Genomic DNA, 12,618 nt, shown 5'->3' on the forward strand with positions numbered 1-12,618 from the left:
CAGTTAATCTTCAACAGCCCGTACACATATTAATAGTTTTAATACACACTTTGGTAAATATAAAATATTAGCTGAAAACACAGCACCTTGTAAAAGGCTGTTCAGGTTTTATGGTTCAGAAATTTTCAAACTTTTCTGAGTCTCACAAGATTGCAAACAAATCCTCATTTTTGTAACGAGACAATTTGATGCAACTCAAGCACAGTAAAGCTTGCAGCCAGATCTAGGAAGAAAGGAATTTGGGAGTTTTCCTATGAACTTTTCTTTGGGAAAATACAGTCCCATGAAATTGACTAGTTTCAATCAGACCTAGTTAACACTGTTGGGTACTGTTGAGCATCCAGTTTTCAATCTATTGATACATTACAATTTGGTTGTATACGTGGCAATCATGGTCAAGTGGTTCTGATCCACTTGGGCCTTCGGAAGTCCACACAGAAAATTTTGGGGCCAGATTTTCAAGATTGCACAGCTCCCATTTAGGCACTTAGGTGAAACTGCCAGGTTTTCAGCACAGATTCACACACAAATCCCATATAAATTTCAATCAATTTGCTTGTCAGCGTCACTCATTCTCTTTAACGTTACCCCTCTCAGTCTGAATTCTCAGATTTCTGCATTGACTGTTCCTTGGGCTGGTGTCCTGCCCTGTCATCTTCAGTTTTGCTTGTATCCAAATCTGGCTGAAATTCAAAACACCTCATTAGTTTTCAGAAGATTTCTCGTTACATCTTTCCACATGTCCATTCTTCTTTGAGACGTCAGATGATCTGGGTGTTACGTGCGTCAGAACTCTGGTTTCTAGACTGAAGTTCCTCTATCCACACACACCACACCCTTCTTCCTCCGAGGTATAAGATGGTTTGTTCAACTGTCAAAGTATTTCTCTCTCTCTTTTTTTTTTTTTTTTTTTAAATATATGCCTGCTTTGTTGTTGTTGGGTTGTTTTTTTAGTACAGCATGGAAGCATTTCTCACCCCATTAACAGGTCCACTGGGGCTATTCACCATCCTAATGGGCCTGTGCGTAAAGCCAAAGCAGTCACACATGGATCCATAGGCTACCGCCTGGTTTTTCTCCCTCCAGCATCAGTCTTGACACCAAGAACCCATTTGTTGCCTTCACGTTTAATTGGGAAGAAAGTGACTTTCCCCAAAGGGCCACATCCTGCTTTGATTTACACACCATGCTGGCTTCAAGGAGGTTGCACTGGGTATATACGTCAGAGCAGAATCGGACACCTAGGTGCACTTGGAGAGACCTGGGAGCAGTAGTTTCACCTGCTTTCACTAAAAGTGGCCAGCAGCTGGATTGTGGATTTCTCGGTTTCTGTAAGCACCCCAAGAGACTCTTTGAGAAGCACGTTTTAGGAACATGATAAAACCCCCAACCCAAATAGAAATAGTTTCTCGGGTCAAGCTTGGACCATGTTCCTACTTCCTTCTGCTTGTCACAGTCAGGATCTAGCAGGATTAGCCCCAAAGTAAAAACTGGATATCGTTAAAAAAAAAAAAAAGGGGTGGCCGCCACAGCTGTGTCGGAGTTCATAGAAGCTGCTGGTGACTCAGCTGCTTCTGAAAAGCAGGACAAAGATCTTCACCGTGGTTCAAAACCTCACTGAATATAGGAAGTATTGTGGGCTGGAGTTTGGACTACATTTCAAGGAGGCCATACCTGCCCAACTCCGAACAAGTGTTTCCAGATAAAGAAATAATGAACGAAAACCAAAGACTTAATTAAATTTTATTTATCGGTTCTATTGTTAAATTACACAATCAAAGTCAGTGGATCAGTTTGTAAATCTACACAATAAGACAGCGGTCTACAGTGGAAATCGGTAGAATTTCTATGTTTATGACAAAACGGTATCCGTATATTCATACAACTCCTATATACAATAAACAGTATACACAAAGAAAATTCAACTAGCCTCTGTAATCCATGCACACCACAGCATAAAAACCAAATGCACGTGCTGCAACGGGCCCTGCGACTGGCTCGGGGTTAAGTCCTGTTTGCGGCAGTGCCTTTCAGTTTTAAGAGTGGATTATTTTTCCCCATAAAAACCAAAATACAGCTGAGACACCATATTGGCGAATGGACTTCTCATTCAAAAGAATTCGCTGCACATGAAGTTATTTTCTTTTCCACATTGCTAAGGTAATTCAGTTTATGCCTTTCTAGTTTTCCCAGTCGGCAACACCACCAGAATGTCTGATGTAACAGAACCTTTAAACAACGTAGGCATGGAACCATAGATGTGAGTTTTAAAGCTTTCTAATTTTATGCCTCCTCTCTTACTTGTGCATTTAAGATTACAGATGAAAGGATATAATGAAAATGAGCATTGTAAGCATCATGGAACAAGGAAGGCCATGTTCAGATGGCTTCCATCACCCACCAGTAACAAGGAGTCAGTCGAATGAACACAAGGTATAACAAGCACATAATCTGAAATCTCCAGTTAGTACAATGCTTGAGAGCATGGTGGGCTACATATAACATTTCTGAACTTGCCTCATTTATAACTGGAATCTTTACAGTTGTTTTGCATAGAGATTTGTAGGATCAAATCACATTTCTTATGCTGGCCCCTCACGTTATCACCCTTTTGCTTTCAAGTTAAATTTAAGTGCTGTTGCTAGCAAAAGGCATCCTCTAGGCCTGATCCTGATAAGACTGGAAGACAGGAGTACTGTCAGAATAATCTCGAAATCCAGAGCTTCGGTAATACTCTTGTTCTTGGGTTAGGTACTCATCCCATTTTACCACACAACCGTCTTTTACTGTATGACTATGGCTATAGGCTCATATTTGTTGTAATCGCTTATAATTGTCTACAATCTGTCAGCACTAGAAAGGGCTCTAAAGCATTAGAAAAGAAGCCCGATTTTTACATTCTGCAGTAAAGATTTACCAAAAGCAAAGAACAATTCAAGTGTAAATCTACTTCACCTCCAATTGGTCATGAATAACCAAAGCAACTATTTTAAAAATGTTGTCAGGATTAGAGATGGGTTTTTTTTTGTTGTTTTTTTTTTGTTTTTTGTTTTTTTTAAGACAGACACTATACAAACATTCATAAGATAATTTCTTAGAAAGACTCTCCTGGCTTAAATCACCAAATATTCAGCATTTGGTAAATTCAACAACATGTATTCCAAGGTATAAGAAAGACTGTTAAAACTGGATACTATTACAGGAGTATAATTTTGAGAAGACTTTATGAAACGTGAAGATGTACCATAATTTTTCCAGAATGTTTAAAATTATACTGCCCTGAAAAATTCTGGAAATAGTGTTCTTAACATTGACTTTCAGTTCAGAAAAGTGTAGTGTTGCTTTTTTAACGTGAGATAGACCAAGCTTAAAACTCCTAGAAGTAGGTAGAAAAAGTTTAAAATATTAAATATTTACGTAACTAGACAAATTACTTCTGTTCTTTTTAAAAGCCAATATTATACACAAAACGAGTCAATTTTTTCCTCTAAACCTTTGTCTGTTTCACTGTCTTGTAATTTGGTAAATATTGCAAGGAGCTGGGGGCCTTAGGAATACATAATTCAAATAAAATCAAAGAGGAAAGGCTTTGCACATATGCTTTATTGAGTGTGTGTCTGTGTGTGTTAAATGCTCATGACTAGAAAACCAGTTTGCTTCTGAGGGGTTTTAACAGTGCATCATGTCCGATTTCCAACATCCCATTTCATACTCATAACTAATTTAAGGATTTTTTTTTTTTTTTTAATGTTCAAGCAACAATTTTCGGTGAACCTACCTGGCTTTTGTGTTTCATAAATAATCCAACAAACCCCAAAAGGATAATTTAATGACACAGTAAAGTTAAGTTTTCCACATACAGTACAACATTTAATGCAAAGGCAACTGCAAAGGCAACATTTTAACCTCTTTTGCTTCAAATATTTAAGAAGCATAATTTGTTTGGACTATTTGTTTGTCATCTATGATTGAATGGTTTTTGTTTGTGGTATTCAACTAGTCTAACTTAAAAGATTTCAGTCCCCATTATCGCCACCGCTCCACATTCCCTATGTAATCAGTAGTTGAATTATCATCATTCTGTTCTTTATTGTGAGCTTGTTTTGCCTTCAGGATCTTCCGTTGCTCCTGGCGCTTCCGTCTGGCTTCTTGGTGTTCTTTCTGTCTCATGTACTGATACCTTTGCAAAAAAAGGTCTTTTGCATAATCATACAACTCCATGTCTAAAAAATTGAGGGTCTCGATGTGTTTTTGTGTCTGCTCATCTATTTCCACACTAGAGGCCCTTGTGCTATTATACTGTGTGAATGGCGAGATGAAGTTCATGTTAAAAGTTTTTTCAAACAGATACTGAGTCTTCCTTTGAAACTCTGTAAGGCCGAAGAAAGCCATGCGTTTCAGGTTCTCTTTTGCACTGTCTAGAAGAACCTTGTTTCTTTGCTCCTCTGGCATGACAGACAAGTTGTAACATCCAACCAAGCTCAGGTCAGACAGCATGCGGACCTGCCGATTATTGGCTAGATTGTATGGACAATCCATAAATTCCTTAAGGGAGCAGCCGGACCAGTCGTCCCCTGTGTAACAACTGGGTAACTCTTCAGTAGTTGGAGATCGTCCATCACACACGTGTAAGGAAGCCTTCCATGTTGCCCCTCTTTGGACATGTCTCCATTCACTCAAGTATCGGGAGACCGGGTCACGCAGGATGGTAATGTAGTAGTAGTTTCTGGGAAACGGGGAAAAGAAAAGACAAAAAATGTGTTTAACCAGGTAGATCTCTGGCATATGTTGCTTCAGCATTCATGATCTATGGATGTTCAGATAGCTAGTTAACCAGCTTTGGAAATGCTAGTGAAATAGTGTTTTGCAACATTATCTACCTAAATTCCTGATGGGACTGTAATGGCTGTAGGGCAAATCTTCTCTGCACCTAAACTCCTTGCTTACTGTGAGGTTTGCATTTACAGGCAAAGTATAAACTGAAAATATAATTTATTTGGACTTGGATATAATTTATTTTCACAACGCTTGATAGCCCAGAAACTAAATTCGGTTTCATTATCCACTGAACACATACCAAATGTGCCTCTTCCCTGATCTGGAGGGACACTCTTTACTATGGCTATATCTACCTAGGGAATGTTACCTAAAAATTGCCACTGGTGCGATTGCTGGTGGGAGCCCTAGAGTAGACAAGATTCTGGTGACTCTTGTGTTTTCCACCATCATGTCAATTCAGCCTGCTCCAAGACTGCAGCTCCATGGGCTGTATTCCAGGACAGGGCCTAGCAGCAGATGTACTTCCCTTAGGCAGACCAGTCCCTAACACGGTTATATTGGTGAGTTTCAGAGGCACTGGCGAGCTGATAGGACAAAGTAAGAACTGGTCTGACCTTCAGCCCAAATCACCTTCGTACAATCCTTCCCTCTAAAAGGCTGGATGCTGTCTGTGCTGAACCCCTTCCTGGGGGATTCTATCATTTTCAATGGGGCTTGTGCTGCCTTTGGATCACCCATCCTCAGGTTGGGGCAGGGAAAGCAACGCATTCTGGGGCCTGGACATTGTGAAATTTGATGCCAGGAGCCAGCCAGAGCCTAACAGCACACTGGGAGGTGAATGGAAAAGGAAAGGGTGACTCCAGCATCAGTAGAAAAACAGCCAGAAATGCCTTGGGGCTTATCTGAGCCAATTGTCCAAACCTTCTGAGAGTCCATCACGGAAGATGATGGGTCAAACCCTCCACTGCCCGCTATAGAATCTCACTGATTAACAGGCAGAATCTGGCAGCGTGCATTTTACCAGTAAGATACAATATTTCATGCCTTACTCTGCAATGTTTGCACGAGTGAAAAAGTACTGGGGATCATACCGAAGAGGCAGCGTGGGGAGGATGTTAAATTAAGCTTTAGTTTTTAAGTAGTTTAGTTCTTTCTCTAACAATGAACCTTCACTCTCATTTGCTCCGGCTGAGAGCTGCCCACTCATTCATCTCATACAGTAGAACCTCAGCAGTACGACCACCAGCGTTACGAACTGACCGGTCAACCACACACCTCGTTTGGAACTGGAAGTGTGTAATCAGGCAGCAGCAAAGACACCCTCCTCCCCCCCCCCCCGCAAAAAAAGGCAAATACAGCACAGTCCTGTGTTAACGTAAACTACAAAAAAAAAAAAGAGGAAAGCAGCATTTTTCTTCTGCATAGTGAAGTTTCAAAGTCAATATCCAGTTGTAAACTTTGGACAGAACCCTCATACCGTTTTGTTCAGCGTTACGAACATTTCAGAGTCGCGAACAACCTCCATTCCCGAGGTGCTCATCATTCTGAGGTTCTACTGTAGATCAGTGACAGACTAACACACCGCACCGTTTCCATTCAAATCAACGTGTCGTAATGGTCCTTGTACATCCGAGGTGCAGTGATATCTTCTGCTACTAGACACTGCAGTGGTGCTGGGGTCAGTCCCGGGATATTAGAGAGACAAGGTGCGTGAGGTCATACCTTTCATTGCACTACTTCTGGTGGTGAGAGAGAGCAGCTTTCAGATCACACAGGATTAAAGAAGAGCTCTGTGTGGCTTGAAAGCTTCTCTCTCTCATCAACAGGAGTTGCTCCAATAAAAGGTATGACCGCACGTACCTTGTCTCTCTGATCTTCTGCTCCTGTAAGGGGTAGTCCACAAGATGCTGCCATGGACGACATTTCCCAACAAACCCCGAGAGCTCAGTAGTGTGAATCTTTCATTAAAAGTTCAGGCCTTTAATGAGCACCACCACCACGGCTCCTTTCCTTAGTCAAGACAAACAGGTGTGTTTTTCCCAGCCCTTAATCCAACTGAAGTGAAATGAGCCAACAAGCAGGGCTTCAACAGATGAGTCATTGCATGACCCCAGCTTTATTTTTTTTTTTTATCTGATACCAGGCACAAAAAGCAAACACACAGGAAATGAAAGGATGCATTATAATATTATTTTGTAGCAAAAGGATTTCCGTCTGGAGCACTGGTTTCTGTCCTGAGCAACGTAATAGCGAATATGCATAGGAAAAAAATTGTGCATAAGCACAAGCTCCTGCTTAAACATATATTTTGTTAAGTACTAAAAAGAATGGAATAAATAGCATGAAAGAGCAGTTTTATGTGCTGCGCTGTAACAACAGCAGCAACAAAAATGCTACAGGCTGAATTTACAGGACACTTTATCTACGGTGTGCTTTAAAACAGAGTGGGACTAGAGAGGCTTGTAGTTCACTCATGATGGATGTGTCGCTGCCCTCATGGAAGTGCAAAGAGCTGGATTTAAAATGTGCAGCTTCAGGGACAAGCAACGCACAGCATGAACATATGTATGGAGATGTCAACGGAGAGGAGGAACCAGCTGCGCTTTATCATAGAGACACACAGAGAAACAGCAGGGCTGGGGGCATAGTGACCTGTGTCCAGAGCCCTGCTAGCACTGAGACCAGACCTATTCAGAGAGGAGTGTGGTGTGTGCTGCATAGCACTCCTGACTCCCGTGGCAAGCTCTGATTCAGGACTAGTTTGATTCTAATCTGGGCTGCAGCAAAGGTAAACGTCTTCTTTGACTTAATGGACAGTTTCCTTCCCTTTGAACGTCTATTCTCTTTGCTTTTTATTTGGGCAAGCCAGAGAGACAACGGTGCAAAGGCAGGACACATCCAGGACCCTGGGACTAGGGGTCAAAGGAACGAGCAATTCCCGGGGCTGTTTAACTTGAGAGGTTTTTGGGCCGCAGCACTGCACACAGGAGCGCATCCAGAAGAGTTACTCAGGAGCAGGAATGCTTGTTGGAACATGGATCTTCAGTGGGCCTCAGTATAAAATGGGTAGTGGCAAATTCCTCAACGTTGGGTTCTAGTAGGAAACCAGAGAACCCCAAAGCGATAAAAATACTAATACTCTGTGTGTGTGTGTGTGTGTGTGTGTGTGTGTGTACATACACACACACGCACACACACCTATACTTTTTCCTTTATGCCGCTTTTCCTGGTGAGGGTTATGGCAGCAGCATGGAGCGTAGGGAGGACCAGGCCCCCTTTTCCTCTGCAACAGACTCCTCCTGGGGGATTCCCAGGCGTTCCCAGGCCAGCCGGAAGATATAATCCCTCCAGCGTGTCCTGGGTCGGACTCGGGGCCTCCTCCCAGTGGGACGTGCCAGGTGTAGTTCCAATGGAAGCCTGCCAGGGGGCATCCTTATCAGGTGCCCAAACCACCTCAGCTGACTCCTCTCGATCCGGAGGAGCAGCGGCTCTACGCCGAGGCTCTCCCGAAGAGCCGAGCCCCTCACCCTATCTCGGAGAGTCAGCCCAGACACACTGCGGACAAACCTCATTTCTGCCGCCTGCACCCGCGATTTCGTCCTGTCGGTCATTACCCAAAGATCATGACCATCGGTGAGGAAGGAGATGTAGACTAACCTGTAAACCGAGAGATTCGTCCGAAAACTCATCTCCCACTTCACCACCATGGATCGGTACAGCCCACATGACTGCCACCGCCACATTAATTCACCGGTCAATCTCATGCTCCCACTTACCATCACTCATGAACAAGACCCCTAGAGACTTAAACTCTTCCACTAAGGACAGCTGCTCCCCCTTCACCTGGAGAGAACACTCTACCTTCTTCCAGGAAAGAACCATGACCTTCGATTTGGAGGTGCTGAGTCTCATCACAGCCGCTTCACACTCATCAGCAAAGCGTCTGAGTGCGCATCGGAGTTCACAATCTGAAGCAGCAAGAAGGTCAACATCATCTGCAAACAGCAGAGATGCCAGCTACAAGTCCCCATACTGGATACACTTCCCAACTCAGCTGCGCCTTGATATTCTCTCCAGGAAGAACACAAACGGGAATGGGGACAGGACGCACCATTGGCAGAGTCCAGCGTCCACCTTGAACGAACTTGACTTAATGCCACATACACCTATACGTACATTACTATAAAACGTATTTACTGAAAAATGTTTATATATAAAGTACAATTTTATACATTTTATATATATATAAAATAGCTAAAAATGGGAAAGCTGCAGGAATAGACAATATAACTGCAAAGCTGCTAAAAGCCAGCAAGTATTAGAAAAAAATGCAAGAAGATATGAGGGCACGAGGAGGTACCAGATGACCAGCCCAAGACAATATCTGTACCAATCTTGAAGAAAGGAGATCCCGCTGATCTGAATAATTAGAGGTATAAGCTTCTCAGAAGTACCAGGAAAAATCATGATGAAAGTAATTGTCAACAAATTAAGGCCAGTTTTAGAGGAAGTAGTAAGTGACTTCAGATATAGCCAAAGTTGCATTGATCAGATATTTATGCTCTGATGCTTGAAGGAAAAAACATGAGAATGGGGGGATTAAAGATGTTTGCTGCTTTCATCAGCTTCACAAAGACATTTGATTTGGTTTGGAGGGAAGCATTATGGAAAGTAGCAAAATCATATGGAGTTCCAGATAAAATAACTGCAATTTATAAAAGCTATGTACAAAGACTCCTGCAGTACTGTAAGAATTGGTGGAAAATGAAGCAACTGGTTCAACTCAAAGTTTGGAGTAAGACAAGGGGGCATGGAATCACCACTGCTTTACATCATGTTTTTAAGATGGACATTAAGAATGTTAGATTAGTTGGAGGCCAGGACATTGGATGATCTAAATTTAAGCTCCTTAATTTATGCAGATGACATCATGCAACTGGCAGACACATTGAAATTAATAACAAGAGTTCTGTGGCACCTTAAAGACTAACGAATTTATTTGGGCATAAGCTTTCGTGGGCAGAAACCCACTTCGCCAGATGCAATTGAAATTAATGAAGATACTCTTGGCTACCTTGGAAAATTGGTGTAGTCAACTTGGACTTACAATAAACACCAAGATGAAGTGGTTACATCTTGGAAAAGGGATAATAAAATGTTAAAATGTAGCAGTGGTGAAGCCGTAGAAAAATTAGAAACTTATGTGTATCTAAGAAGCTTGATCAGTGCCAATAGTTCAATCAAGGACAAGTACAAAAGGAGATGTCCCTTAGCTACAAGTGCTTCACAGAAATTGATGAAATTATGATCTGATAAAAACCATTATGTTTAGTGCCAAAGTGAAAATTTATCACACCAGTCTATTAACAGTATTACACTCTGATCTGGAAGCAGCTGCATCAAATGAAACAGACATCAGAAGATTGGAGGCAGTAGAGAAGTCAGTTCTTTGAAAGACGGCAAGTGTAAAGTGGAACGATTTTAAGACAAATGAAAAAGTTTGGAGAATAGGTTGTGAAATCAGAGCTTGGGATTGACTACAGTTGAAAAGATTATGATAGTGAAGACACTGCATAGGACAAACAAATGAAAATAATGCAAGTACGACTGAGGTCAGTCCAACCTAGAAATCAACAACCGACTAGATGGGGAACAGCGTATGCAGGGACATGACTAGGCTGGGCTTAATGGAGGAACAAGCGTAGACATGAATGAATGGCAATGATGCACTGCTCCCCTTTGGTCTGGAAAGGTGCTCCGGGGTATGAAAGAGAGAGAGAGAGAGAGAGAGATTACCTTACCTCGCTAACAGTCTGGGACCTGCAGGCTATAACAACACTGCAAACAACATATTTTATAGTAAAAATATATGGGCATTTCAGCTTTTTTATGTATTGAATCCATATTCTAAATTCAAGTAACTGACAGTGTTAAGAGAACACTCTGGATTGCAAATTGAAATATACTGCACTCAATACTTTCAGCAGTTTATGCCCATAAACGCCCTCCGCCAAAGAAGTGTCGGCACCTTCTTTCAATAGTACTTGGTGGTCAGTAATGACCCCACCGGTACACTTTCAGGATAAGGGTGATCTGTTTAAGAAAATGAAGGCGTTATCTTAGTAAATAAGCTTTAATATCATGGAAATCTGTTCCTTAAGAGCTGGATAAACAGAGTTAATCACTCTGTAACTCTCCAATCCTTGCCTCAGTATCAATGTTCATTTTTTCTATCACCACACCAGTACTGTAATGTTGTCACCTTTCCTACAGTCATCCTTATTGCGATCAGTACGTGGGATATTAATTACTTGTTAGATTCTAACAGAGCCACCTGATAAATAGCAGCTAAGCCCTTATTCCTCGTTGTTTCCTTCCAAAGAAAAACCACTAGATGTCATTGTTTTACAAACAACTGTCTGTTGAGTCTAAGGCAGGCCAGCACATTAGAAGCCCAGAGAAAAAGCACAAGACATGATATCCCTCTTCTCATTTAAACACACATTTAAAAAGAGATGAAAAAATTAAATAAAAATTTACAGAAAAAAAAAAATCGACAAGTAAAGCAAAAGACTAGAGGGAGAACAAAACAGCATCTGATTTCTGGAGCGCAGTGGGAGGAAGATACTAACTATGCAGTTAGTACCAATATTCTTTGGCAGGTTTTCACCTGTTCAAAGGATAGTAAGTTCCGGAAGCCTCAGTCACAACGTCATCTCTGTGAAATAGTTCCCACTCCCAGGAGTTAACCAAAGTCCTCACAACGGCACAGAGGAAAACATTTTTGCTAATTTTTGGTGTCACTGAATACAGTCAGATACATTCAGGAGTTGCAGCAAGAATGAAGTTAGTCTTCAAATCACACACCCAACTTACAGCCAACCAATCACGTTGTCCTTTTCAATCCTGGGAAAACTTTTCTTTAGTAGCCACCTTACTGGCTAGTCGATCTATAGGCTGCTTTATAAGGCTGGTTACTTTGGAGAACTTCCTATTCTTCTCGTAGCTGGCAAAGAACTCTCCCATGTACCACCTCCCTGCCCTCGCCACCCCATCCAAACTGGCCATTTCCATGTGTCTGAGTGATAATTAGGCTTGGAAGAATTCTGTTACAATTTTGATGGATAATATCGATGTTTCATTTTAAGCACTTTTTCCAGTGTTTATCTATTGGAATTTTCACGGTTGCAGGAAGTAACGGACGAGTCAGCTGACAGTTGGAGGAGGTTAGACAATAATTATTTCGATGCTGAGTAGAGTCACAATTGGTGAGTAGAGACAGTAGATGTTGAGATTCAAAACACACATTGTCTGCATCACATGTCAAAATACACAAAGTAAATATCCTTACATCAAAATTGTAATAAGTTCTCAAGCAATGTTTTTCTTTCTTTGCTTATCTGAAAATTTCTATCATCACTGATGGAAATATTTGTTCATCTGTTTGCGTAGATATGGCAAAATTAATGTTTACTGGCACTGACTGATAAAAATCTAATCCTTTCAATCTTAGTCATGATGCATGGGCATGCTTATAAACCCGATAGGATTGGCAAAAAAAAAAAAAAAAAAAAAAAGGTTGAAAAATTTCAAAGTCTTGAAGTTATTTTCATTTTGTAGGCTTTGAAAATGGCTGTGATTCTATTTTATCAAAGCAATGGATAAGATTTACAATTTAAAATGTCACCGATGTTCTTTTGTGTAGTTTTTCTGCCAAATTAAGTCAACAGATTGTTGGTTTTTTTTGCTAACAGTACGCCTTGTTTGAGGAACAACACATGTATTTAAAGTTAACTAATATCATTAGTATGAGTCAAAAAGGCAAAATTAAAAAAACAC

At 41.2% G+C, this 12,618-nt stretch overlaps 1 protein-coding gene across 1 annotated transcript in view; it reads right to left on the reverse strand.

Annotated features, from left to right (window-relative positions):
* Positions 1-1,729: 1,729 nt before the first annotated feature.
* The window catches only part of HS6ST2 (heparan sulfate 6-O-sulfotransferase 2), a 210,089-nt gene continuing 199,200 nt past the window's right edge, over positions 1,730-12,618 (reverse strand). Inside the window, exon 2 of the mRNA XM_067548019.1 lies at positions 1,730-4,726. Within this exon, the coding sequence (XP_067404120.1) occupies positions 4,027-4,726 (700 nt within the window). The 3' untranslated portion in view covers positions 1,730-4,026. The remainder of the gene's footprint in view (positions 4,727-12,618) is intronic.

The sequence above is a fragment of the Emydura macquarii genome, unplaced genomic scaffold (assembly GCF_026122565.2).
Source record: "Emydura macquarii macquarii isolate MOO-44397 ecotype Brisbane River unplaced genomic scaffold, CSIRO-AGI_Emac_v2 contig_1253, whole genome shotgun sequence".
Lineage (NCBI taxonomy): Eukaryota > Metazoa > Chordata > Testudines > Chelidae > Emydura > Emydura macquarii.